The 26,996-nt window shown below is 42.4% G+C and overlaps 2 protein-coding genes across 2 annotated transcripts; one reads left to right on the forward strand and one right to left on the reverse strand.

Moving 5' to 3' along the window:
- The first annotated feature begins 945 nt into the window (after window positions 1-945).
- On the forward strand, window positions 946-2,548 carry LOC109467777 (olfactory receptor 51E2-like). The gene has a single exon (XM_019765829.1). It carries the CDS (start codon window positions 1,091-1,093, stop codon window positions 2,546-2,548), a length of 1,458 nt encoding a protein of 485 aa, XP_019621388.1. The 5' UTR covers window positions 946-1,090.
- Window positions 2,549-5,203: 2,655 nt separating this feature from the next.
- LOC109467801 (nuclear pore complex protein Nup98-Nup96-like) lies at window positions 5,204-26,094 on the reverse strand. Its single transcript, XM_019765852.1, is given in 41 exon segments — window positions 5,204-6,523; window positions 6,659-6,722; window positions 7,021-7,118; window positions 7,438-7,577; window positions 7,888-8,011; window positions 8,393-8,522; window positions 8,853-9,008; window positions 9,320-9,534; window positions 9,895-9,958; window positions 10,286-10,422; window positions 10,807-10,986; window positions 11,135-11,250; window positions 11,381-11,636; window positions 12,018-12,166; window positions 12,628-13,059; window positions 13,384-13,500; window positions 14,223-14,369; window positions 15,709-15,874; window positions 16,052-16,156; window positions 16,325-16,438; window positions 16,616-16,755; window positions 17,154-17,330; window positions 17,546-17,685; window positions 17,843-17,870; window positions 17,873-17,925; window positions 18,291-18,385; window positions 18,521-18,628; window positions 18,912-19,055; window positions 19,264-19,372; window positions 19,481-19,547; window positions 19,738-19,899; window positions 20,350-20,491; window positions 20,821-20,946; window positions 21,178-21,362; window positions 21,777-21,960; window positions 22,291-22,398; window positions 22,546-22,592; window positions 22,870-22,986; window positions 23,227-23,511; window positions 24,261-24,412; window positions 25,918-26,094. Coding segments are annotated over 40 exon segments (5,520 nt in total). The 5' UTR covers window positions 24,307-24,412; window positions 25,918-26,094; the 3' UTR covers window positions 5,204-6,376.
- Window positions 26,095-26,996: the final 902 nt, after the last annotated feature.

The following is a 26,996-nucleotide window of genomic DNA, read 5'->3' on the forward strand; positions in this document are numbered from 1 at the left end:
GGAATTAGCTGTAATACCTGTAAAGTGCTGTACCCAGTGGCGCGACACTGGGGCAATCCAGGAATTTAAAGCCTTCCGATTCTGAGATACTGACCCTAGCAACATGCATACATACATACACAGTATAGCACGACCACTTCATCACCTTTTGCCTTTTCGTGTATATGTTTTATGCATACTGCAGAACGAATGCGCCAAAAAAAACAGTCAAGCAACTATATATGGTTTTGGAAACGGTCAGACGTTTCAGGTAGCATCCACTACCTTTTGTCAGTGACGTCGACACTGGAGAATTGACAGAAAGTCAGGTTGCATTTATGACAACTCTCCATTGTCACTGAAGAAAGATAGTGAATGCTACCTGAAACGTCTGACCGTTTCCAAAATCATATATATGCGTGTCTTATTACCTGGGTGTCTAACCTCCGCCGATGCAGATAGAATGTGTAAGAACTCGAGATAAAACGTGTGCGAACTTGAGGTAGATCGACAAGTGTGTTTACGACGTCTTTTTTATTGAACAACATATATACTTACGGGACACTGGAGTGGGCAACTCTAGCATGCTGCTAATCTTACAAAGACAGAGGAAGACTGACAAAGAAGAGTGCATACATTGGTAAATAATAATAACAAAACATGTAATAAAACAAGTAACAAAACAACAAGTAACAAAACAAGAAATGGACGATATGAACGATACTAAAAAAAGGAACCCGTCAAAATGTTTTGAAAAAGAATATTAATGGTTTTCCGTAGGCAGTTGAACACATTTAGTCAAGTGTTTACGACTTGCCATCTAACCTTTCAGACCAGCGGATTTCGACTGCAAGACGTCATTTGACTGGCGTTGCCTAGCAACCCCACTTGAGGTGTTTTAAGCTGCACACCTCGTGTATTCGCGAAGGTTTTTTCTTCAACCTCCACCACAGAAATAACCCCATTAGCAAAACACCTTAAATGCCTAATGATTCCCATTAAGTGTCAACAGCTGCTACAATCTTTCATTCGCACCCGGCATACAACAAGACGGATGGGTATTTCTAAAGCAGACACGTTTTCTCATCTCTTTTCTCTTCTCTCCTGAACCATGGAGGAAGAAGCGAGTGGTAGTTTTGACAGCATGTACAACGCGTTCCGTAGTCTGGAGGCGTTGAACAGTCGACTGTCTCGCGGCCTCCAGACGGCGTATCTCGTCCTCAGCCTGGTGGTGGCTGTGGGTTGTGGCCTGCTGCTCATCTACCTGGTCTGGAAGAAGGAGTATCTCCGAAAGCCCCGCCACTACCTGCGGTGTAACCTGGCAGTAGACGACATCATCTTCACGGCCTGCATCATTCCCACCGAGATCTGCTTCCTCTTCAGTCAAGACGACACCAACGATCAACAGTTCTGTGCGGTCCAAGTGCTGGTGGTTCACCCGTCCACAATATCCATGTTTGGTACCTACCTGCTCATGGCCATAGAGCTGTACTACTTCATCTGCAAGCCGCTCCACTACAACGGAAAAGTCACCACAAAGCGCGTCGCCATCGGCATCGTTGCAGTCAGGGCAATCGCCATGATCTTCGGGATCGGGCCTCTGGTGGTGAAGCGACTGCAGGGCTCGGGTGACAGCCTGCGGTGTGGTCCCGAGCCCATCGGCAGCACCAGCGCGTCCGCCGTCTTCAGAAGCGTTGGTCAGGGCGGGATCGTGCTCGCAGTCCTCGCCAACTTCCTGCTCTACTTCTTCGTCTTGAAGGAAGCCAGAAAACAACAGGAGAGAGACGAGAATCGCAACCTGTGGCTCTGTCAGACCAAGGCCTTCAGAACGATGGCACCGCACGCCATTGTTGTCATCGTGTCGGCAGCAACCCTCGCCTTCGTCAGTGCCTCGTTTCGGTCTCTTTTCAACGGAGACGGAAGAAAAGCGACAGCCTCTCTGCTCATCACAGCTCAAGTGGCCAAGCTGCTAAACATAACCGTCTCATCGATGGTCAACCCCATTGTCTACAGCTTCGGGCGCCCGGAGTTCTTGCGAGCTTTGAGGGAGCTGTGCAGCACGCCTCCTGACGCACCACCAGTGTCACAGGGCATGAAGACGGCTGTCTTCAACATCCACATCTCATCAGCACCAACAATGCCACAAGGAAAGCGCCAGCAGGGAGAGGAGTCTCCCCACAGTCCGGTTCAAACACAGGCAACACGTCAGGCAGAGGCATCGCCCCAGGGAGCGCCACTTCCAGGACAGTGCACACAGCAGACGCCCCAACCAAACCGGCCCGCTGTCCTCACCGTACAAGCAGAGGTGCACCCTAGCCCACCGCCACTCCCACAACACCGCGGACAGAAGACAGGCCCTCCTGAACAACACAGACAGGCAGAGGTGCACACCAGCCCACCACCACTCCAACACAGACAGCCAGAGGTGCACCCCAGCCCACCGCCACTCCCACAACACCACGGACAGAAGACAGGCCCTCCTAAACAACACAGACAGAAGATGAAGGGAAATTCCACTTCGATGCCAGTCATTTACATAGACGAGAATCTCATTTTTCTTAGATTATGATGGACTGCAAACCAAAGACAGCAAAACAACGCACTTGACTAGCAGACACCGTCTCCCAGTCCAGCCCGAACCAGAGACTCGAAGAGAAAAGAATCACGAGACGTGGCTGACTGCTGCCGTTGAACTTGGAGTCCTTGGACAGTGTTATAGAAGGTAAACATTCTATTCCAACAGAACTTCTTTCAAAGTATCATACAAAAAGAAACTGTATACAAACATCAACATTTAACGCGTTGGACAGTTATCAATTTTAGGACTACAAAACTAAGTTGATTCAAGTTCAGAACAGCTACCCACGAAGAGAGGGTACAATCACTTTGTCGTGCACAAAAATCATGTACATATTGATTGATTTATTGATTGATTAATTTATTTATTTATTGAATAGCTAAAATAGTATTATGAACGTGGCGTTATGGCCTTTCTCTAACATGGAAGGAAAGGAACTTTATCTATTTATTTATTGAGATGACAGCATTTTTAGTTGACAGCATTTTGTAACAGGATTGATATTTCCTGTTATAATTTTTTTTCGGCATGAATTTGATGTATTCATGACGTCGTTTGCTCTACAGTGCTATCTGACAGCCGCCCTTGTAGTGTTTTATCTACGTACCTCCGGTACTTAGGAATACGCTCTACATCCTGTAGTACAAAAATAACCTGTTGCTAAGAACCACATTGCCACAATGAGCCATTAGGCTTATGTAAAGTCACCAGCGCACTGTTCATGTTGTTTGAAACCTTTGGGCAGCTGATTAGCAATGAGCGGTAATGCCGTCAGACAAACCTACAAGGAATTAAACCGAAAGGAAAATGTGAGAAAAGAAGGAGAAAGGATGAAAATTTGTGCAGTTGTTTAATAGTACATGTATCATTGATCATATGTGCAAGTGTGGTGACGGTCTGCGGAATTTCTCTGCCTAAGGTACCAGGCTACTAAGTAGTAAGACATGCCTTTTTTTCTTATCAATAAAGACATCTAATAGATGCATGATTTCCAGTCTGTTGTACTGCACATTGCGATGGTTTTATTTAGCAGTTTTTGATGTGACGTCAAATGGCCTAGGCTAGCTGCGAAAGGTCTCGGGGTCAATCGCTGGCCGATCCCTTGGCTAGACGTTATGTCGTTGGGAAAGGCGCTTTCTCAAACGCGAATTTCCTCACTCCACTCAGGTGAAATGGGTACCTGACTTAAGTTATGGAGGTAAAAGTCAGTGGAAGGAGAGGGATGGGCTCCACCTTTCAATACCATGCCCTATAGCTAGACACAGTGGATTAACAACCCACTGCACCTACGGCTAGAAAAAAAGCTATGGGACTACCTTTACCTTTCGCTGTGGGCTCTTACCAGAAATCATAACACAACAAATTCTAATTCTAATTTGACTTTATGTAATTCTACTATATACATATACTAAAGAACTGTTTCAACGTGAAACGTTAGATGCCACAAAAACATCATTTTCCCTTCTACCGTGTAAGAAGACAACAACATGTGCAGTAGTTCCTGGGGGTACTTAAGATAGAATACTTCTTAATGAAGTCCTTGAAAGCGATACATCATCTGCTCTCTCATGCAACGCACATAACGACGAGGAAGCGTAGTGGGCTTGGTAAATTACATATTGTGTAAATTGTTTCGCATAACCGGTAAACCACCTTCAGGCGTAACGCACCAGTTTTGTACATACCAGCAAGTGGTCACATCCTTCGCTGAAGCATGGAATGGCAGATGTATACTACATATTGCTATTGCAATCCCAATGATTAAGATTTTTACCTCGCAGCATCTGCTTGGTTTTCGTTCATATGGTAATGAGATCGACAGCGAAATCTTCGCTTCTGCGAAGGATGTGACCACTTCTGCAAACGATCAGCTGATCGCAAAATCACGTTTTGCCGCATAACTCAAGAATGACGCAAATTTTGTGAAAGGCATTTGGCAGGAATAGAAAAGAGATCGTTAGCAGTACGCTCTGAAAAGACGGAGGCCGACAAATGTCAAAAGTTTGATTTTTCTAAAATTGAAGAACGGAAAATTCATCCCCTATCACACCCCCGTTCTGGAGCACCCGTTCCGAAAAGCGCCGCATCTCGCTAAGAAGCCTCGCTCATTCCCAGATTTGGCCATTTCGCGAGTTGGGAAACGAGATGGGCTCTTATGGGGTTTTTACTTCAGATCTTCCCTGCTCTTGTTCTTGACCTTGAGGCTCGCCCCGACTACCTACGTATCACGAATTTATCAGGAAAGAACCGTTTTAGCCTTACATCTGTTCATTTTGAGACAAACGTTCCCAGGACAACTTTTAGGAGTTACTGAATACGGAGCTTTTTCGTCAATATTCCTGTCATTTTAGCATCTAAAAACTTTTTAAAAACCTACCATTTACAGACAATGAAACTTCCACACCTCCTTCACACAATTTTACCGGCAAGCTGTTAATTACTCACTGGAAAGATTTTTGATCATTGTGTATTACCCATCTATAGATCAACTGTCTCAGTTAAGTATACAATCTTAGTTAAATGTTTAAAAAAGTTAAGTACATGTACTACTATTACATCCCCTGGTGAACTGGCCTGTCTATATTCATTCCTCTTTCCCATATATATGCATTCAAGAAGATACACAACAACACATCACACAAAAACCCAATGGTTAGGTGAGAAACTTTATTTTCCATCATATACGTCACATATAGTACTATTGTACATACCATGAATTGCCCATAGTACAACTGAATAAATCAAGCAACTGGACAAGTTCTCTACGAGTCTCTACCAGTTACTCCTTAAACAGTTAGTACTATATCAAATCATGAAAGCCAGCTTTATATCTTACATTTACATCACCATCTAAAACAAACTAAAGGCTTTGCACGTGATAGAAGCATGAAGACTGATAGAGTAAATCATAACCAAACTACTGATACAAACTGCTTAACAGTAATTTACAAACTTGACATAACTTTGCAATATTTCTAGACAAAGTTTTGTCTTCCTTCATGACACCTGGCACATAACTATGTATGTTGGATTGTAATATACCCCTGTGACATACAGTACATGTACAATTATCCAGTACTAAGTAAAGAATGTTAGCAGAGAAAAGTATCCATATCATACAGATTATTATCCTTACATGATTCTTGTCTCAACAGAATCTTTCAAGAAACTAAGTCAATAAGCAGTACATTATAAGCTTTCATATCAGGCATATAAAAATCTATCTTTACATGTACATTGTATATACCAAAGCCAAACAGAATGGCACTTGGGCCGGCTGTAACTTGTAACAAGTACAGAATGAGAACATATCCCTTGTTGCTCATTATGATAAGGTATTTTAGCATAGTTAACCTTCTTTCTGATAAATTGTACTGTAAATAGTATGGTGACTACTAGATGCTTAAGGAGAATTTTTAATTTGACACTTATTTCTTCACTTCCCACACTAAATACATGTACAAGGTTGCTATACACAAGTACGGTAGTTGTCTCTCAGTCCCTGTCACAACATGACAAATACATATAATCCACTTAACAAAAAGAGGCTTTGGTTTTTCTTGAGCATCAATTACATACGATGTATACATAATCAGAGTAACAATAGTAAAAAGTAACACAGTGTACAGAAATAAGCTGGATACGTTTTTTTTCCACTTACAGTTAGCCAATTTCGATTGAATTTATCATCAAAGCCGAACGTACATGTTTCGTATAATGTAACATGAATTTAATATGACTTATATTCTTTTAGAGAACTACTGTCAAGAATGAATGTACCAGGGGTGGTCCTACATGTATATTAGCAAAGTAGTGCAGCTATGTTGTTAGTTCGACCATGTAACTGTGTGTGAGAGCTCGGAGCTCCTGTAAGGCATAGTCTTCAGGCATGGGGAGTTTAGTGATGTGTGGGGCTAACTGGTGGGACGGCACAATGCACTCTCCATCCAACGTGGGAGCTTTGTTCTGAAACAAAAGCAGGGAAGATTTCATTCTGTGTACAAGACTACAATGTATAAGAAACAGATGAAGATCACCAAAAGACTACATTTTGTACTTATAAATCACAAAATTCACTCAAAGAGGGTCAAAGTTTCTCACCTGCCCTTCCAAGACTAGTCTCAGGAAGCTGGCTGCTTTCTTGGCCATTTCAGACTGGCATAATCTGAAAATGACAAGAGTTGTAGTCAATCGAAATTATGTTAAATCATGTTAACATTTTAAAAGATAGCTAGATGACAATTTAAGTTCATGGGTGGATAAGGCTGTGCAATATTACGCAAAGTATCTGTTGATACTAGTGAGCCTTCTACAAATTATTTCTTACGGAGAACACCATAGTTACCTTTCATTACACACTTAAAGACAGCTACATACTTCAAGTAAAACTTTAAGTACATACATTTACTTTGTAAAGACAGCTGTACATATACTTTAAGGAAACTTTAAGACATGTGTCCTACCTGTCCTTAGGTGTGAGACAGGGGATGTTCTCAATCCTACTACACAAGGAGGTCACCTGTGGATGGAGCCTCTCCAGGTCATAACTGCTCGAACCTCCCTGTACAAAACATAGGTTTGGATTAGTTCAAACAAACTTAGTCTTGCCCAAACAAAAGTCACTGTTCCAAAACTATATTCCACAATGACTGACAATGCTAAGTTTTTTGGTAACTAATCATGCGTTGCATCTGTCACAAAACGCTGGAAAAGGAGAACATAAAAATGAAGTCTACCACTGCAATACACAACATGCCGCCAGGAGACCAAAAATTTACTCATTTTGAGGTGTCATCAAGGCCTTCCCACCTATCAAGACAATCCATCAAAGCACTCTCAAGTTATCATGTCCATACACACACATACTAAATCCATTGTACCTTTGCCATTGCCAACAAAGCATTGTTAACATGGATGTAGTCCAGGAACACCCTTCCTCCAAAGTTCCAGTCCTGGATGGTCGAAGATCTTTCAGGGGGAGACAGCTCTTCTAGGAACTCTTCTAGGTACTCGTAATCTTCTGTACAAGGAAATAAAGGATTAAAAAATGACTTAAAACTACATGTAGAAACTTACAAAAAGAAAATGCGTAATGTTAACTTTCACATGGTCTACTCTAACTATTAAACTACTGCCCTGTTTATTCTTAATCATGTATATGGTGATGAGCCATCTAACTTGCTACATAATATAACCCCACACCACACCACAGCCTTATGTGTTTGGAGAAGAAACAGCAAAAACAATGTCTTTCTTCTGTAAAGTTCTCAAAGTTAAAACATAACCAAAGAACTAATTGATATTCCTAAAATCCCCATGTAGTGACGTACCATTGATGATAGCATCTGCTGCCAGGTGTTTCAGGACGATCCTGTGACTTGCATTCCACTTCCCGGCCTTTAACAGGTGCCAGGCCTCATCATGGGACTTGCCTTCATAGTGTGCTCTCAATGCCTACACCAACAAAAAATCACATACTTCAAACTTCCAGGAAGTAGAATCTGATATAGTTTGCATTAATGAATTATCATAGAGTGAATTATTACTCATAAAACTGTATGAGGGAACTTGATCATCTATTTTTCCTGACAACAGTATCCTTGACCATATCTACATGTATAATTTATCCCTGAACACTATCAATCAAGTGAAAACCTACCTCCGCCCACTGACCAAACATCCAACAAAAACTATGAAAAATCTGGGTTTTGTGCAGGCGCAGTACAATCTGCCGAGATGGCCTCTCTTGGCCTACAACTGATGTCTAGTACACAACACAAACCTTCAACACTGATTATACACAGTTAACCATTGAGACAAGCTCCTGACACCCACCTTTGCTTCATGTATCCACACAGCCGGCACTCTGAGTTTTTCCTGTAGGAACTGTTCTTTCTGTAAATATGCCTCCTCTTCTGACAGACTACAGTGTCTACAGAGCAGCTCTTTGGTTACAATCTCCCTCCTGTGGGGCAAAAGGATAAAACAATATTGTCAAACTTCATTTAGCCCAGAGGACTAGGATCTTTAACATGCTTAAGGACTAGGATCTTTAACATGCTTAAGGTGAGGCTCTCCTTAGACACAGAACTTCTGCTTTACGTCCTATCCAAGAGGATGTCCCTTACCGAAGCTAGGTTCTCTTTTGACTTGAGTCAAGTGCGGAAATAGGTGTTAAGTGCCTTTCCCAAGGTCACAACAATGGGGCTTGCCAGGGATTTGAACCCAGAACCTTTGGATTCTGAGTCAACAACTTTAACAACAAGACCACCTTGTGCCATTGATGCCCACGTACCTGGTGTTGTCAGCAAAGTGCAGTGCCACAAACACGGCCCACTCCCACAGGCCCAGAGACTCCAGCTGGGCGATGTAGCCGGCGTGGATAGTGTTCAGGTGGTGTTCAGACAGGTGTGTATAATCTAACGCCTGCAGCACCTGGCACACCAGCCAGCTGAAACAACAAGGCTCAGCAGTTAGGACAAATAAAACAAGGAAAAAACTGTGATTCCTACAGCAAAACAAAACCACTGCAAAAAGTACAAACATTTACAATATTTTCCAGACAAGAACTATCCTTCAGAACGAAGGAAAAACAATTAAACCATTGCAAGCAGGGCTTCTTGATGCACAAGTCATGTTTTCAGTGTAAGACTTATTGCGATACCTTCACAGGTGGCCTGGCTTACGGTTTGTCTTCTAAAATAAACAGGCAACCTGAAACCTAAGGAAACAAGAGTGTTTCGAATCCTGGCAGGTGTTTACCTGAGTCTGAAGTCGAGCTGGTTGGGTGTGGAGGTGGTGGGAGCCAGCAGGCGCTCTAGCTGGTGGGAGCGGTCGGCATACAGCTGCAGCAGGTGGTAGCACATGTCCCGGATCACATACCGATCCTCCTGCTGCTGATCACCCGACCGGTCCCCACTCCGCTCCAGGTACGGCGGCAGGGGAGGGTTCGCGTACTCTCCAAACTCAGAATTCTTCTGTTCAAAAATAAAAAATGTACACAACAAGAAAGGTTAATGCATAATGTTTACTTTCAAATGGTCTAGCCTAACAAACTACTGCTCTATTTAGTCTTCATCAAATACCTCCAACTGTCTTGCCACTTGCTACATAAAATCACCCAACACTACAGGATGTCTGCTACAGCACCATGGTTTATGTTTCATACCATGATTACACAGTATACATTCCTGGTGACCTCATACTACATTCTACCACCCATGGCATACCAGGTCATATCCTTGTTTATCCTCACTATTCAGGACAAGATACATACCAACTCCAACTAAACAGAATCAGCTACAGTGTTTTTAAGTGATAAATGCACACAGGCTTACCGTGAAGGCCTTGAAGTACAAAAGAAGAGCTTCAGGTACCGTGGCTGAAGGTGTGCACAAGTACCTGTTTATACACACAAGAAACAAATATATCAACTCTCCACAATCTACTATATCTGTATACTATTAGCATGTTTATAGTCTTATTTAGATTCACACCATTAGCTTTGTACATGTACAAATTATTGGCATATGTTGAAAAAATGGTACACTTTCAAGTCAAGTTTAACTGCATTGTTGACATGCTGTTGAGCTCACATTGGATGTGTACCAGTGGTACATCGCATCCAAACTGAGGTAAAAAAAAGTTAGCGTCCTGCAAGCTTTTAGTTTTACGTCATATACTAGTACAGTTTTCATTCAGACAGAGATGCTGGAGCTAGGTCTTTACCACAAGTGTACAGCCAGGGCACGTTTCCAGTCCAGGTTTTCGCAGGTGTTGATTTCCCCATTAGTGGCCGGCCAGACTGGCTTCCCTGCCAGTAGGGCGTACACTCTCAGTCTGGAGTCACTGATGTACCTGTCAGCCTGGTAAAATCACACAAAGAATAAATTAGAGATTTCATACTTTTGGGAAGTGTCTTGGGTTTTTGTGAGTGTATGTGGTGAGGATTGTATGATGTAACACTTCTCACTCTGCATGCAAATACCCTTCTACCAAATAGCCCTCCCCTTGTACATAGAGGGTTCTCAAACTGTAAAGAACACTTAGTTAGAAGAGTCTTTGGTTGGGCAAAAAACATCAACAGTTACTACAACATGTATAATAAAACTGCCGGTTGTTTTCAACTTTCAAACATTTTTTATAAATCTCAGTCAGAGCACAATGACTGCTAAACATCTAACTTACAAAATATATTAACAATTGGCTAATCGTACTACTCTATACATTACAACTTCACAAAAAAGTACCTTGAGTTCTTCCCAGTCACCGAGCTGCTTCCCTACAACTTCCCTGGGGAAATGGCTGCCACCAGCCTGGGCCAATAGCAGGGCTAGTCTGTGGTCACCTGACTGCTGAGCCAATGAGCAGGCTTGGCTGATCTGCCGCCCACTCAGAAGACTGAAGATAGCATCCGTGTGCCCACCCTCCTATTCAAGTCATCAAAAACATATAATATTAATAAAGTTAAATTTATAGAACTGTAGACCATGAGAATCTGCAAACCTCTACTGTATAAACAGTATGCAGAGCTATAAACCTCTTACTTTCACTAGATAGTTCTTCAAAGATCCTGACCTTGAATTTGGAGTCCTGTACTTCCTGTTGTATGGTCTCCTCAGCCTGGTTCATCAGCCAATGGGAGACGGCCTCTCTTCTGGCCATGTGGTACGCATAGCTGGTCCTGTCAAGGCCTGATGCAGCAACAAAATAAATTATATATTTCTTTCATGGAAAAGAGAAATTGGGGATTTCTAACCTGGAGGTAACAACAGATTATAAGGATCATCATTAGCTTGAGAGTATGTAAGAATATCAGCCCACCATTGTCGTCCTCCCTGTCCCTGTCAGGCAGGTCTCCCCACAGAGCCACACACAGACTCAGCACCAGACTAGCATGGTCAGCGGAGTCCCTCTCAGGGTGCCTCACACCCGTGTTCTCCCTGTTCCTGCCGGCCACCTCCGCGTGACGATGTAGGGCGGCGACCCCCGGGGTGGGGACGAACACGGGACAGGGGTGGTCCTCCGTCGAGCACAGGCTGGTCTCTAACTCCACCTCCAGGTGGGACACGTGGTTGGCCTTGGGAACACAGGAGAACATGTTAAAAATCAGCAAGAAAGGTTACAGCTGTTAATCATATGCATCATGTTATACTTCACATGGTCTAGCCTCACAGACTACTGCTGTTTATTCTTATTCAAACACAGGAGTAGGGGGGAAATAAGGTTTTTGCTGCATTCTAACTTCCAGCTTCCAAGAACTCTGCAGTACAGCAGATGTAGAAAAACACATGTGCGATGTTTTGATTTCACACAAGGAATAAAAACTTTACCGCTGTGACCTTGTTCTAGACGACAAAGTGTTGTCTATTCTTACTCATTCATATATATGGTGAAGAGTCGCTCCAACTCTGTCCTGTAACTTTGCTACATAATGTAATCCAAAATCAACCTTCCTCACCACTGTGACCTTGTCCTGTACGACAAAGTGTGGCGCCACGTCGACCCTCTCCATGATCACACTGAAGGGGGAGGCCGTACCAAGTTTGGCCAGGCGGGGGGTGGACTTAGGCAGGATGGAGAAGGGGATGCCAGTCTCCTTTTTCCTTTCTACAAAACACAAGACAACACACCATTGGAATTAATATTTACTATGTTATAGGCACCATATTCTTTGGTACCAATTTTACACCCGTGGGCTTAAGGATGTTTATGTTTCTCATGTGGTTTGATCAGGGCATTTTATGTTTCCTTGGATTTAAAAATAGCAGTTAATAGTGCATCAGATTACCATACTGTTATCTTCGTAAGCACATGTGGTTCTTGTTTTATGGTAAATAGTCTGCTATAGAATAAATACATTAGACTTGTTACATAGTACTGTTCACCAATTTGGCCTACATTGTACCCATTACATTTTTTTGCGCAATGAAGTTGATTGAATGATTTTTTGGTTACCTGAAACTTAGGACAGGTTTTATTTTGTGCTAACATCCATCAATGCTGTATTACACATACAGCATGTACATGCATTATGTAAACACAAAGGGTCAACTTCCTATCACATGTACCTGGTGCCTCCGCTTCTTTATCAGGCCCTGCACATCTCACAAGTGTCCAGTTTGGTCCCCATCCAACCTTGAACGACCGGCCCATCATGAGTGCAGCGTCGGCGACCAGACTCTGCTTCTCACTTGTCACAGTCTCCCTCCACGGCAGCAGCATCGGCTGGCGCTGGCTCCCCACGATCTTCCGCGGCCGCTCCAGCTCCGAGGTAAGTCCGCTCGGCAGGAGGAGGCCCTGGTTCCGCTCGAACATGGGGTACGGCGTGGGGCGGGACATGGAGGGAAACAGCCCGGACTGTTCCACCTTCGGGGAGAACTTGGGGGAGAAGCCTCCGCTTGGAATACGAGTTCTGGGGCTGTGTGAGGGAGACATTCCACCCAGACCCCGTACTGGGCTGCCTAAGGACCCGAGTCTGGCTGTGTGTGCGAGGAAGGATCCTGAAGATTGGATAAACAGATATTGATCAGACAGTAACAAATTCACCCCCCTCCAAAGAAAATTACACTTTTTCAAGGGAACTTTAAAACTCACAGTCAAACCTGCTCAAGGGGCCATCTCTTAAAACCATCCACATTTTCAGAATCCTTGAAATTTCTTTCTTTTTAAAGGCATGTTCAAGTGATCTGGCTAAGAAGGCCACCTATCCAAAAGGACCATTTATCTTGGCGTTGTACCTTTCATGAGATTTATTTATTATAATAATGGAAATTATACGTAAAGATGTTTTATTGGCAAAAAACAGTATATTGTGACAGCCTCACCTCTGTCCATTTTGGACTCTACCATCCTGTGAGGCAGGGGGGAGGCAGACCCAGATGGAGGGGCAGACCCACGGAGGGAACTTTTCCCACTCACGCCTCCAAATGTCGGTTTGTAATCTACAGACGACGACGGAAGCAAACATTGTAAATACTAGTAACAACAAGGAAAGATCCTTATGTCAACTGTTTTATTCTCTTTTCTGCTAAATTTACAACATTTTACATAATAGGTTTAGACTCTTGGCTAGTATTTTGATGACATCTATCGCAGCTTGTGTTACAGAGAAATTCTTAGTTTCTGTGACGGAATAAAAGAAATATTGCCAATATTATTGCGTAAACATAACGAAATATTATTTTTCACGTGTCCTAGATATCATTGTCAAAAATGCATTAACCATAAACATTAGCCAATGACGGTAAATAACACACAGGGCTTGAATTACTAGTACTTTTTTCTGCATACCTGCACTGGTGTAGGCAACACTCAAAATTAACTGCACTACAGTTTCTTTGCCTTCCAGTCCATCAAGAAATTGAAATGTTTTGAACAAAATGTCATTAGTAATACAGTAGCATCGTTTTTATTTTACTACGTTAAAGTTAAAATTGTAATGTTTTGAAAAAAAAATGTTCCTAGTAGCACCATTTTCAATTTTACTAAATTGCTGTCTTTAATAATGCTATTTTGAACAATGCAAGGCAGTTTTAATCACTGCTGGTTCTAACAGTGTCTGGGGTAGCTTCGTCAGGGCCCAGTGCAGGTTACATGCATCAGAAATATCTGCACAGATGGTATTTCAAGCCCTGACACACGACCACACGGAGACAATGCTCACCCATGCCCTCTCCTTCCTCCTCATCCCCGAAGAAGGAGGCCTTCATGACCTGCATGCGGTGAGCGCTCATCCCCAGGTGTGAGGCCAGACGGTGGGAGGACGGCACTACCTCCTCCTCAGACAGACCTTCCAGGGCATCCTGGTCACCTGAGGACACGGTATGCCCTTCTATTACTATTGCTTCACTTATTTAACAACAAATCATCACAGTGATAACAGATTAGTTTTAATTATGGGTTCACCACACCACGAAGTGGTGTGGTGAAACCATATTGCTTTTTCTGATGTTTCTTCTTCTTCTTCTCCTCCTTCTCCTCCTTCTCCTGCCATTTTTTAAATGGATTCAGCTTCTTCATTTTAGGGCCTAAGGTCCTGAAATTTGGTATGGAGGTACAGTGGGCAAATACCCCTAGGCGTTTTTTAAATTTTTGTGATACAGGCTTTTAGAATGGTTTTATTTGAGTTTTTTGGCTGTGTTATAGCACATGTATTACTGTGTTAGTGTGCCATGTTTACCACGTTTGGGTATGAGTCATCACTATGGAATGCAGGGCATCAACCAATAGGCATGCAGCTTTCCTCTATTCTTCTTGCTGATTGGCTGTTGGGATTTAACTTGATTAACAACTGCACAGTGCATTTCCACCTGCACAGAGCATTTCTTGCTGATTGGCTGTTGGGATTTAACTTGATTAACACCTGCACAGGGCATTTCCATACTGACAGTATGTCTGTATTCAAGTGTTTTGGTAGGTATTTCAAGCTTTCCTGCTCCAGCATTGGAATGCGGGCATGAACGTTATTTTTATTTTGAAAATCAACAGTTTGCATTATGCCATTAAAAATCCTAACCAATAAAGTAGGGAATAGCTATCCAACTGTTGTTTTAGTCGTATGTTAGTTCATATTATAGTTATATCAATGTAAATCATTGTTTTCCCTTGTGTTTCTCATTCTTTCCCTGCCATGTCGTAAAATGTGGTGAACCCATCGCTGTATTTGCTCCAAAGCAAATATTGGCCTTTCTAGTTATGTACATTTTAGATCAAGCATGTATCTGCACAAAGTTTACCAGAACAGTGAACTTTACTACACAAAAACTTCACATCATATTTGTTTTTATAATGTACATATATGTCCAAGATGTCATTTGTATTTCCCTTGTGTTTTGTAAGATATTGTACAGTGTATAGCTGTCATGTACTACTTGTTAATAAACCATTCATTCATTGCAACCTGGCTTTAGGGCAATTGCATTGCTACTCATTTTATCATTGAAAGCGGTACAAGTTGTATTTCTTCTCAATGTGTTCTGAAAGTGGTACAAGTTTTTTGAGTCTTTATTTCCTCTCTATGTGTATTAAAAGTGAGACAAGTTATATTTCCTCTGTACAAGTTATATTTCCTACGTATTGAAAGTGGTTTGAGTCAGGTGTCTTTGAGTTAGTTTTTCTTTATGAAAATTGCTGCATGTCACTCCTCCTACCAGAGCTGTTAGGAGCCAGCTCAGGGATTGGCTCCTGGCTGATGTCAGCCATGTCGCTGTCATCCTGCATCTGCTCCATGATTGGCTGCTCAGACTTCACCCTCTCTGTGATTGGTGGCTGGCCGTTTAAACTGGGAGGCTGGTTCTCTTTCTGCTGCTGCTGTTTCTGCATTCAGAAAACATCTCATGTATTAGACAAGTTAGCAAAACTGTGATACCTAACATAAAGAACAAGTAAGGCAAAATTACCTACTCAACTACAGAAGCATGTACATTGGCTCTTGAACAAGAATATAATTGAATGGGGAACAATATAAATTACACTTTCTTGAGATGAACACACCTGAAGATCTCCTTGTTGCTGCATCTTCATTTTCTTCTGGTCCTGACCTACAATCTCCTCTTCATCTTCACTGTCATCCAGGCCATATTTGGAGAAGTGAGGCACCTACATGAACAGGTGGTAAGAAATTTAATTTGTGAAATTTCCGTGTGTCCTCTTAACGCAAGATCATGCATTTTGTGTTTCTATTGTATTGCAAAAACATTCTTTTCCCTCAGAGCGTGAAAATAAAACCAATGTGAAAGATGGTGTAACAAGAGTCTGAAAACCCACCTGGAAGACCCAGGAGCCAGTGTCTGGTCGGTACTCCAGGAACCTTGCACCGATCTTGGATGTGGCAACCTCAATCTTCTCCTGGTAACCCATCTTCTTCAGGCGCTCTGGACTCTGAGGTAACACATCAGTCAATCTTACAAGTCATGAAAAGCATGGTCAAGCTGGACATTGCAGAGATGGGTTGTGGATGGACAGCAACATATAAGAAGAATGTGGAAGACATTACCAAGCACTTAAATGTGGCAAGGTATAAGTTTGAAGGTTGAAAGGTTAAAGACATGTCCTGACCTTGATGGGAATATGGGCTGTCTTGTCCATGGGCCAGGTACAGTGCAGGGTGACCTCTGCCTTCTTGTTCAAACCCTCGCCTTCTGGGGGCTTAGTGGAGTCATCTGGGTACACGGTAATCTCCTTCCTTCTGATGTGAACTATGGAAAAAAAGTAAAAAATAAATCTCAACACTTGTGTGGCAAGGTGGTCTTGTGGTTAGGGTTGTTGACTCATTGTGTGAAGGTTGAAATCCCTGGCAGGCCCCATTGTTGTGCCCTTGGGAAAGGCATTTTAAACCTATTTCCTCATTCAAATCAGGTAAAATGGTTTTGGATGTCCTCTTGGATAGGATATAAAGCTGATGATTGAATGTTTGAGGAGAGCCACACATCAAGCATGTTAAACTTTAAGATAAGAATTCACTACACTTAAAAAGAGGTTCAAACCTTACAGACCAGTCTAATGCAGCTTGTACTTACTGTACAAAACTGGTACGTTATAGTTTGATGGTTATGTGAGACAAACAATTTCACATGTTTTAAAAGATGTTATTTACCAGTTTCATCCAGGTTAAGGTTGGCAACATTAGTTAGCCCTGGGAAGAAGACCGAGCCATAACCCTCTCGGCCAACAACAAAGTTCTCCACCCAGCAGTCGCCGTTCTCGTCCACCATGTTGGCCAGCTCATCCAGGGACGGCTCCGTGTAGTACTCATTCTTTGTCAGGACGATGCCTGCAAAACAAGAAATTAGGGATTTAAAACAAATATTCTAGCCAGCATCCCTCTTTCTGTCATTTGCCGGAATTTTTCTGCTCATGACAGATAAAACTCTTGTTCAATCCATCATCTTTCATGGACAAAGATTGGCACATAAAGATATAGAAATAGATGTCATTAAACTTTACATTTATAGAGTTTCAGACGGTAAACTATGATATTCCACCCACCAGCAGGGTGTGGTTCTCTCTCCACCTCCTCCTCTGCCTGGTCATCACTCGTCGGCGCCCCCATGCTGTCCTCGCCGGGACTGCAGCTCCTCTGCCGCAGGTTCAGAGCTATGATGCTGTCGTCAGGAGCTGGGGAGGACCTGTCAAAATTGAGAAGCATATTCTTAGATAAGTAATAAGATAAGGTCATTTCTTCTTCTTACTTGTGAAAGTCAAAATGTTGTAGTAACTTGTACATCTCAATAAATAGGATTGTTGGCTTTTTTACAAGAAGGGGGAGGAGAAGAGAAGACCCACTTGTTGGCAGGAGTTTCAGGGATGGGTTCCTGACAGGGTTGGAGTACAGGTTCTCCATAGGGTCATTCTCCTTCTCACTCTCACTGTGAAGAAACATTTATCAATCCATCATTACAGTTCAAACTCAAGGAATCACAAGAAGTAACAGTACCAGATGTAACACATACAGCTCAGGGCTCGAAATACTGGGTTTAAACACTGCCTTGCATTCTTCAAAGAAGCACCCTTCTTGACAGCAAAGAACTTAGTAGAATTAAAAATGGTGTTACTAGGAACATTTTAAAAAACATATCGATTTTTTTATTAACAGAAAGGAGAAGAAACTGTGGTACAGATAAAATTCCCCCCCTGGTTATGTGCACCAGTACATCTACTTTCAAGAGTGAATTTTGAGCCCTGTAAGTGTAATGGCATCCAAATCAAGACAGAATGGTGAAATCTCTCCTACCTTGTCCTTTTGTCCTCCACCAGGAATGTGTCTGAAGGGTAGGCGGGAGGAGCCAGTAGGTCATCCTCTTCTCCTGCATCAATTTCACTTGCCGTCTAAAATAAAAAACAAAAGTCAGAGATTTCAGTAGTAATACAACAAGGTGGCACGGAGTCACAGTTTAGACTTCTGCGAAAGTTTCTCTATTAACAGTACATGGGCCTGATTCTTCTACATGCAGTACTACTTACGGGAGATGCCTTGTTCTTGATGATGAGTTTCTTCACACTCCTTCTGGGCACAAACGTGTCATTGCTGAGGGAGGTGTCATCGTCATCGAGGCCTTCAAACAGTTGGGACTGAAAAATAAAACTAGAAATGTACCATTTGCAAGACAAATGCACAAGAAAACAGTTATCCAAGCAACTGGATAGATTGTACATGCAAAATTTTTTACCTTCACATGGTCTTGCCTCACTAACTGCTGCTCTTTTTATTCTTACTAAACCACCAGGGCTAAAACACATTCATGTATATGGTGACCAGCCCCTCCAACTCTGTCCTACTGGTTTCAGAGGAAGAAACGGAGCAAAACCAATAGTATTTCCTTCTGCGATCAATGAGATGTCGCTAAATGCTTACCTTTCCTGCTGTCAGTGAATGTAGTGGTTTGGGCTTGATCTTGGCAGTTGGCCGTGTGGAGATCTTGTAGTGGGAGGGAGTGGTCAGGGCCTTCTGTGCAGCCAGACTGGTGGGCTTCAGCAACTCTGCTCGCTTGGCTGGATCCTGCAGACATTTCAACAATGTTAACCATTATCCCATCAACTTTTAATAGGAACATGATTGAAGGGAAACTATCTAGAACCAAGACTGAAGTTGTACAATAAAAAATTTGGGTAAGTCTAATTTCTTGCATTGTAAATTACAGTTCAAACTTGCTTCATACATAATGACTTCTAACCTACACAGATGAACTTTAAAGATTAATACTCACAGCCACATTGTTTCTGAAGAGTGGTGAGTCCCCGAATGGAGAGTTGGCCAGGGCCTGTAGCTGCTGCTGAATCTGGGCCTGCTGGGCCAGCTGGGCTGCTGCATCCGTACTGGAACCAAACACAGGGTTTGTTGCTTACTTACATTTATACAATAAAATAAAGAACTGTTCAACTGTTACAAATTTTAGCAGTACCGGTAGCAAACTTAACACTTACCCCAGTGCAGCTGATGGTTGGGTAAGGTTCAGTCCAGTTGTTCCTGTATTTAGTCCAGTGCCCAAACCTGATACAATCAAGGCAGGCGTGATTTGATTAAGAGCTTCAAATTCAGTACATGCAAGACATTTATTAATTCAAACAAACAAAACAACCAAATAAATATTCTGATAAAAAGTATACTTTGGAACTACAGTGGAGTGAGATGAAAAGTATGACACACTGCAGCATAATAAGGACAAGTTTAAAGAGTGTACCAGTGTTTCCAAATATTGAAGCAGTCCCTAGCCCAGCTCCCAGGCCCGTCCCGAGGCCAGCACCAAATGTGTTGGCAGGCTTCTGCCCAAACAGGGAGGTTCCTGTGGAGGTTGTGGTTGTGCCAAAGCCTCCTGTCCCAAACCCTCCTGTGAGTCCTGTTCCTGTACAAGGTTGAGACACAGACTTCCTCATTAGAATAGATTAAAATTTAATCATTAACTCTGTAAAGAATTGCTTTTTGGGACGTGGCAAAAAAAAATGTATCCAACCAAATGTAGAAATTTTTGCAGTGCTTTTGTTTTGCAGTTGGAGGGAAAATGAGGTTATTGAAGTGTAACCGATGTTTGAAGTTTATATTTAAAAGACAATACTATTCTGCAAATTAAAATAAAACCACCGCATAATAATGTTTCTGCATTTCCAGAATACAAGCTAGACTCCCATGACTCCCAAAGTGAGATCCCACAGACATTTCCACAACACTACAACTTATGTTGCCATTAAACTGAATGACAATGACATGACTGCCAATACAGAATCTTCAAGAAGACACAAGTACCATTATGCACATCCAGACTACAAGGATATCATTGAGAAAGAAGGGTTCTTACCCAGACCTAAAGTTAGGCCAGGTTTGTTTTGACCAAAGAGCCCGCCAGTGTTGGTTGCAGTGTTACCAAATAGTCCTCCAGTTGTACTGGTGGTAGTGGTTGCTCCAAAGGTTGGAGCTTTGTTGGTTCCAAACAAACCACCCTGAAATATTAGACAATACACTATTAGCCACAAATACTGGTACAGCCAAACATGTACAGTTACCACCTCTACATAACGACTACCTAGCTAGTGTGACCATTTGTTGGTGGTAGCATTGACACAATCTTTCTGATTGTCCACATGGACTAGATATTAGTGGTCCTCTGAGTGCAGTTTTTATGGTATATTCTGTTTTAAAACACCTGAAATGTTGAGAAGATTGCTGTGCAACAAAATAAAACAAAATAATCCTTAACTATGCAGTATGCAAGAAAAAGGAAAATGCTGCCAAAGGAAAATGGACTGATTTGAATTTGTGTCAGACTTACAGACTGGTTTTGCGTGCCGAATGCTGTGGTGCCGAATGTCCCGGTGCCAAAGCCAGTTGTTGTTGTTGTGCTGGGCGTTCCAAACAGTCCAGTAGTCTGGGTGGTGGGCTGACCAAACAGCCCCGTCTACAACAAAGGAAATAAAGATAACATCAGATGAACTTTCATGCTAACATCAGGCTAGTAACATCAAATTTGCCGTATTCCTTAAAAGAAGGTAATGTCTTTCCCATGTCATAAGGTGTATAGAGCAGCACCAATCTCCCTTTTTTTAGCCCTTGGGCCAAGCAGCTATGCATCGTTTTTAAAGCAATTTTTTTTCTTTTCGAGTTTCAGATTTTTTATATTTCCACCTACCTTCTGTTGAGTCTGCCCAAACAGCCCAGTCCCTGTGTTAGCCTGTCCAAAGCTGAAGCCCGTGCTGGCCGTGGTAGTGGTGGCAGTGCCCCCAAAAGGGGAGGCAAAAAGGCCCCCAGCCTGGGTTGTCTGGGTCTGTCCAAAGAGGCCGGTGCCTGTTGAGGGCGTACCAAATCCTGTAGCACCTGTGAAAAAGATGACATTGTTAAGACTAATGTTTCCCGTAACAATAAAGTCTGTGATTTTCCTGAACTTGTAGAAATTTTAGAAATTTATTTAAAAAGACTTGAACCCTGTACTGTATGAAACAATGGTTTCTATCACTTAAAAAAAATAAAAAATTTCAGGATGGAAAGGATGACATCCTGTCTATAGTTTTCAAATGTTGTGTCAGTAGAGATGTCGTCTGCAATGGGCATTGACCAACATCAAAAGAAAACCATGAAAAACCCGGGTTTCACACAGGCACAGTACGTTCTGCCGACGTGCTACAATGTATCTCCCTCCAGCAAAAGCAACCACTCTATCCCTAAGTTACCTGTGAACCAAACACTATATTACAAGTCACTTTTGCACACCCGGAGAGTACAAAGCATCACCTTTAGCTTGAGTCTGACCTGTACCGAAGGCAGGTTTGCCAAAGGTAAAGCCAGTGGAACTGGTGGTGGTGGTGGTCCCGAACAGGCCGCCTCCGGTCTGCGGCGTGGCGGTCGCTCCGAACAGCCCGGTCGCCCCAGTCGAGCCGCCTTTACGATTGGCCAGGTAGTCCTCAACACGGAGTTCCTGTGGACAGAGAGAGGTTCGTACTTACTGTGTCACATGATGAAGCAGTGTAGGTACATGTAACATTGGGACTGGAACATGTACTGGGTTTATATACATTAACTGGGTTTATATACACTAACTGTCATCACCTATGAAATATAATAGAAATAGTGCCAATGGTTTCTGAACAGTTTTTTGTACAATCTATACTTTCTAAATTCTGAGTGGTGCACCATGAAGATAAAATTTCTCTGGAGCAGGTTATGCTTTCTTCTATTACTCAGTATCAGTAAGTATACCTATAAGTATAAGGAAGCAGCAAGGAAGCAGCACGTAAGACTAACAAACCTCCAAGCTCTTGGTCTCGTACTCCTTCATGGCTGTGATACACTGGTGCGCCGTGCGGATATTCTGGGAGACTCCATTCTTCATCATGGTGTCACTGCCAGACACAGGCTGGGGATATACAAGAACAAGAAGTCAAGAACTTCACACCTTGTATAGTTAAGGCCATACAAGTATGATCTTCATGGTTTTCTGGAGACTCAACTTTGACATAAAAGAGCAAAGAGAAGTAAATACAAACAAACAACTTCTACTCACGTTAAACTTCACAGTGGTACCATTTGTCCCACCTCCAATGCTTCCAACTGGAAAAAACACATTGTTATTTGCTGTCAATTATAACATGAAAAGGCTATGACATAGCTAGGCTAAACCAAACAACTGACATATAATAATGTTGGACAACACTTTGTACTTCAGTGAATTTTTCATTCAGTTTAGACTGTATGACAGCATTCTTATACGATATATAAGGCAATGCAAGCCTTCTTCACAAGGCAGCATTAGGCAAAACATGACTATAAGTATAAAGGGTTTCTTAGAATTCTGTAATATACATAAACACATGTGTACTGTTCTGACCTCCACCAAACAGTCCTGTACTGGTGGTCTGTCCTCCTCCAAACAGACTGGGCGTCTGCTGGGTGCCTCCAAACAGGCCTGTACCAGTGGCAGCAGTAGAGGTCTGGGTTCCAAACCCTGAAAACAAAAAATGGTATGGTCAAATGAGTCCTTTATGAAATATTGGGGTAGCACATAATGCAATATATTACATTACAAGTCCTGAGGCTGTCAAAAGAAGAAGAGATGATTCTTAACTGGCTGGTATCTGTTGATGGCTAAAAAAAATCATGCTGTTGTTGTAAATATTTAGAACTGTCAAAAACAACAAGTAAAACTCTGCTACAAAGTCATTGTGATGCACTTCAAAATACCGACCTCCAAATCCTGTCTTGTTAGCTGCCCCAAATGGTGCAGTCTGCTGCTGAGGGGTGGCGAACAGTCCCGTACCGGCCGTACTCGTAGATGTACCAAACAGCCCTCCTCCAGTCTGTGTGGTGCTCGTACCAAACCCTCCGAAGGTAGACGTCGACGTGGCCGGCGTGCCAAAGCTCGTGCCTCCAAAGAGCCCAGTCCCGGTGTTTGCAGTGGAGCCTCCGAAAAGTCCTCCGGTGGCCGGCGTCTGGGTGGCCCCGAAGCTACTGGTGCCAAACGCACCTGTGCCTGCAGTTTTAGCAGCACCAAAAGGTTTTGTAGCTGTGCCTAAACATGCGGAGAAACGGGTCACTTCTGTCCAGCAAGCATATTTGAACACCGCGGTCGGCACTGTTTCATACATGCATGCAATATGTCACCCAATGCAATGCCAACCTATATAACGCAAAGCCAAGAAAAACTGAAAAATGCACTAACAAATTAAACAACATTTTCAGACTCTTTCATGAAGACTTTTCAATAGAATCAACATATAAAACAAAGAGGGGTTGAGCAATATTTTCTGTTTGCCAAATTCAAGTTAGGAATAGCAACAGTGATTGATTTATTGCTTGCTGGAATCAAAAGCTCCCATAAATTAACCTTCTCCCTGCCATGTACTGTTACAGTACTAATCCACACAGTGGATGCAGTCTGTACATGCACGTAGCTTAGCTGGGAGAGGGTTAACATTTTTGAGACTATAGATTTGATCCTGCAAATAATTTCAATCCCAATGCCAGTTCATTTAGCGAAGCAACAAATACAAGACATCCTTGCAAGACATACACTTGTAATAATACCTTTCCCAGCTTTCCAAACCAGATTTTTATTCAGACCATTACTATTCAGGATGTCTATATTGAAACACATAAATCTATCTTGACTTATCTAAAACATGCAAGACATGCTCAGCTGACAAGCCCAACTATTCCTGCAGTCTCTGTAAAAACTGTTGTTACTCGGTAGATCTTCCATTACATAAAGCAGACACATACCGAATCCAGTTGTTCCTCCAAAAGGAGTCTTCTGTGCACCAAACATCTTGAGACTCTGTGAGCTGTTCGGTGCTCAATGTCTCAAAGGGGGTCTTCTGCTGTCAATCTCTCAACTCTTGTTTAGCGTTGCTATCAATTCCTCTTCAGCCAACCTATGAACATGAAACAAGCATAAAACATTTTGGAGTCAATAAACATGACATGCAAAACTGCAACAGAGCTTCAGCATGAGACCAGCCATTCTCTTTTCTGAATTTGTCTAAAATGAGTAAACAATTGAAAACAACCGAAAACTTTTAAAACATCTGTATCAAAAGAGAATATCCAGTTTTAAACATGTAACGTTACATGCACTATGCATGATGCTGCATCTGCTTATCTAGCTACAGCTGCACAGTACAGAATAACAGAACTTCAAATGGAATGACTGTCGCCACCAAGTCTGATGCAAGTCCAAACATGCACATGACTCAAAAGCCCTTTTCAGCCTATATTAGTATATAGCTGTACTGTAGCCTGGGCACTGACACCCCTCAGTTAGACCCAGAGCTCGGGTCAATATTGGGGCTGACCTGTGTACTAGCCCTGACAAAGTCACGAGGCTAAGTCCTTAGCACCTTTGGTCTCTGTACCACATGGATTATTTCTCTCAGTGATACCCCAGTAGGGGTGGTTAGAGAGTACTGAAGAAGAAGAAGAAGAAGGATCTGTATTCTGCATGCTACAAACCTCCCTGGATAAAGGCATGAGCAGAGGTGCAAGAACTATGGCTGTTGGCCATGCAGCAAGTACCACCACATACACAAAACATAACACTCCCATGGTTGTACAAGATTATATAGTTAGACATATGCCGTATGCTGCAAACCGTGGATAGGGACCTGAGCAGAGATGCAAGAACAGGATGCTACATTGTCACACAAAACATACTCCTGTCTGAACACCCATGGTTGTACAAAATTATGGTTGTACAAAAATTAATAAATGTAGTTGCAGTTTTGCACATACAAACCCAATGCTCACCAGAGTAGGAGTCAGCAGGTAAGTGTTGGTAAACAAACCTTGCGCCCCTTTATAGACAGACATATGATATCCTGTTTCAACTGCTTCCATCTGGTTTCTGGGCAATCCCCTTGGTAAGTGTATGGCCATTTTCTTGGGAATTCCCCAGAAACCAGTCTCAACCGGTTCAAGCCTAAAAAAATTCCATTTACAAAATGGCTTACACTAAAATTATGGGGGATTCCCTACATTTGACAAACTGTCGGCGGATGGCGATATTAAAACCATATCACAAAGTCACCACCACAATTATCGATGCATAATATGAAACAGGTTGTATCAAGTGAGGTACTAGATGCAAGTGAAACATCAAGGGGGAGGGGGGCGACATATACGACTTCGTACATTCGCTCAAATCTACCCACTCGTGCTGTATAGAATCTAAAGTACGACATATCTATAGACATAGGCTTCTGGGGAAACCTTCGACACAGCTGTGTGTATAGAGAATGGACATTACGTCAAGAAACAGAACTTGTTTGAACCAGTTTTGGATCCGTACCGCCATTTTTGATCGCATGACGTATGGGGATTTCCCGCGCACCTACGCCACAATTTTTTCTTATTTCCTGACCAAAAATCAAAGAAAGCTTACCTGTTTGGCTAATTTTAAGACTCAGTAGAAATGCTGAAGGGCTGCTACATGTTGAATAGCTGTCCTGTCGAGTCGAAATCCCGCAAGTCGTGAGTTTTTGTGGTAAAACTTTACTGCGTCCTCGTGAACGCTTGCACAGCCTCGCTGTGACTCTGATGAGGGAACTAGTCTCGTACCCAGGATCATTAGGGTGGATTGAATGCATGGTACTCTGGGAACGAGATTCAAGCGGATGTTGGAAAAGTATAAACCTCCTTGGTTTCACATCTCTCGTGTCTCCACATCGGTTTCTCTTCTCCATCGCGCTCAGGGGTGCCAGAGTATACAGTGCAATTTTACGGAATACAGCGCAATTTTACTAGTATACAGTGAAATTTTACGGAATACAGTACAATCGTATTTTATTACGATTGTATTGTATTCCGTAAAAAACAGTGCAATTTTACGGAATGACAAACAAAACGTCAAAATCAGTGGAAAATTTCTGGGAACCCCAAAACTGATGCGAGCAAGGAGTCACTCTATTATTAAAGCTCCTTGATGCGAGTGTGCAAATAAAAAAGAGTTTGGCCAAAAAAAGTTGCCTTCATTATGAAATCTACGTGGTCATGGAGGTTGAACAATCTTTTATTGGCATGGTGAATAATAGACTCTTCATTTTCATTCCTTCCCGATTTTATTCTTGTCCTTTGGAATGGATTTTGGCATTCTGCGACATAAGTACCGTTTTCCAATGATTTCTTTTTTTCAATTTACAGCATATATTTGCTCATTTTGCAGCTGCTTTGTACGACTTACAGTATACTATGGTCGAAAACTTTTTTTGGAAACGGACGAAAGTTCATGCGCGCGTGGATGTCATCCATATAATCAAATCAACATGGCCTTTCATTATCATTGAAGTTGGCCCAAGGAGGCGGTGCTTCTTGGTCGTGTTTAATACAACTTAAATCTATACATGTATGCACAAATGGTTTATTTCAATAAATTCTCAGACTATATGTATACTAGTACATAATATACACGTATATTTACTCTACCCGTCACCGTGTACTATGCTCATAGTACCTTACAATCAA

This window comes from Branchiostoma belcheri, unplaced genomic scaffold (genome assembly GCF_001625305.1).
Source record: "Branchiostoma belcheri isolate BF01 breed outbred unplaced genomic scaffold, Haploidv18h27 scaffold19, whole genome shotgun sequence".
Taxonomy (NCBI): domain Eukaryota; kingdom Metazoa; phylum Chordata; class Leptocardii; order Amphioxiformes; family Branchiostomatidae; genus Branchiostoma; species Branchiostoma belcheri.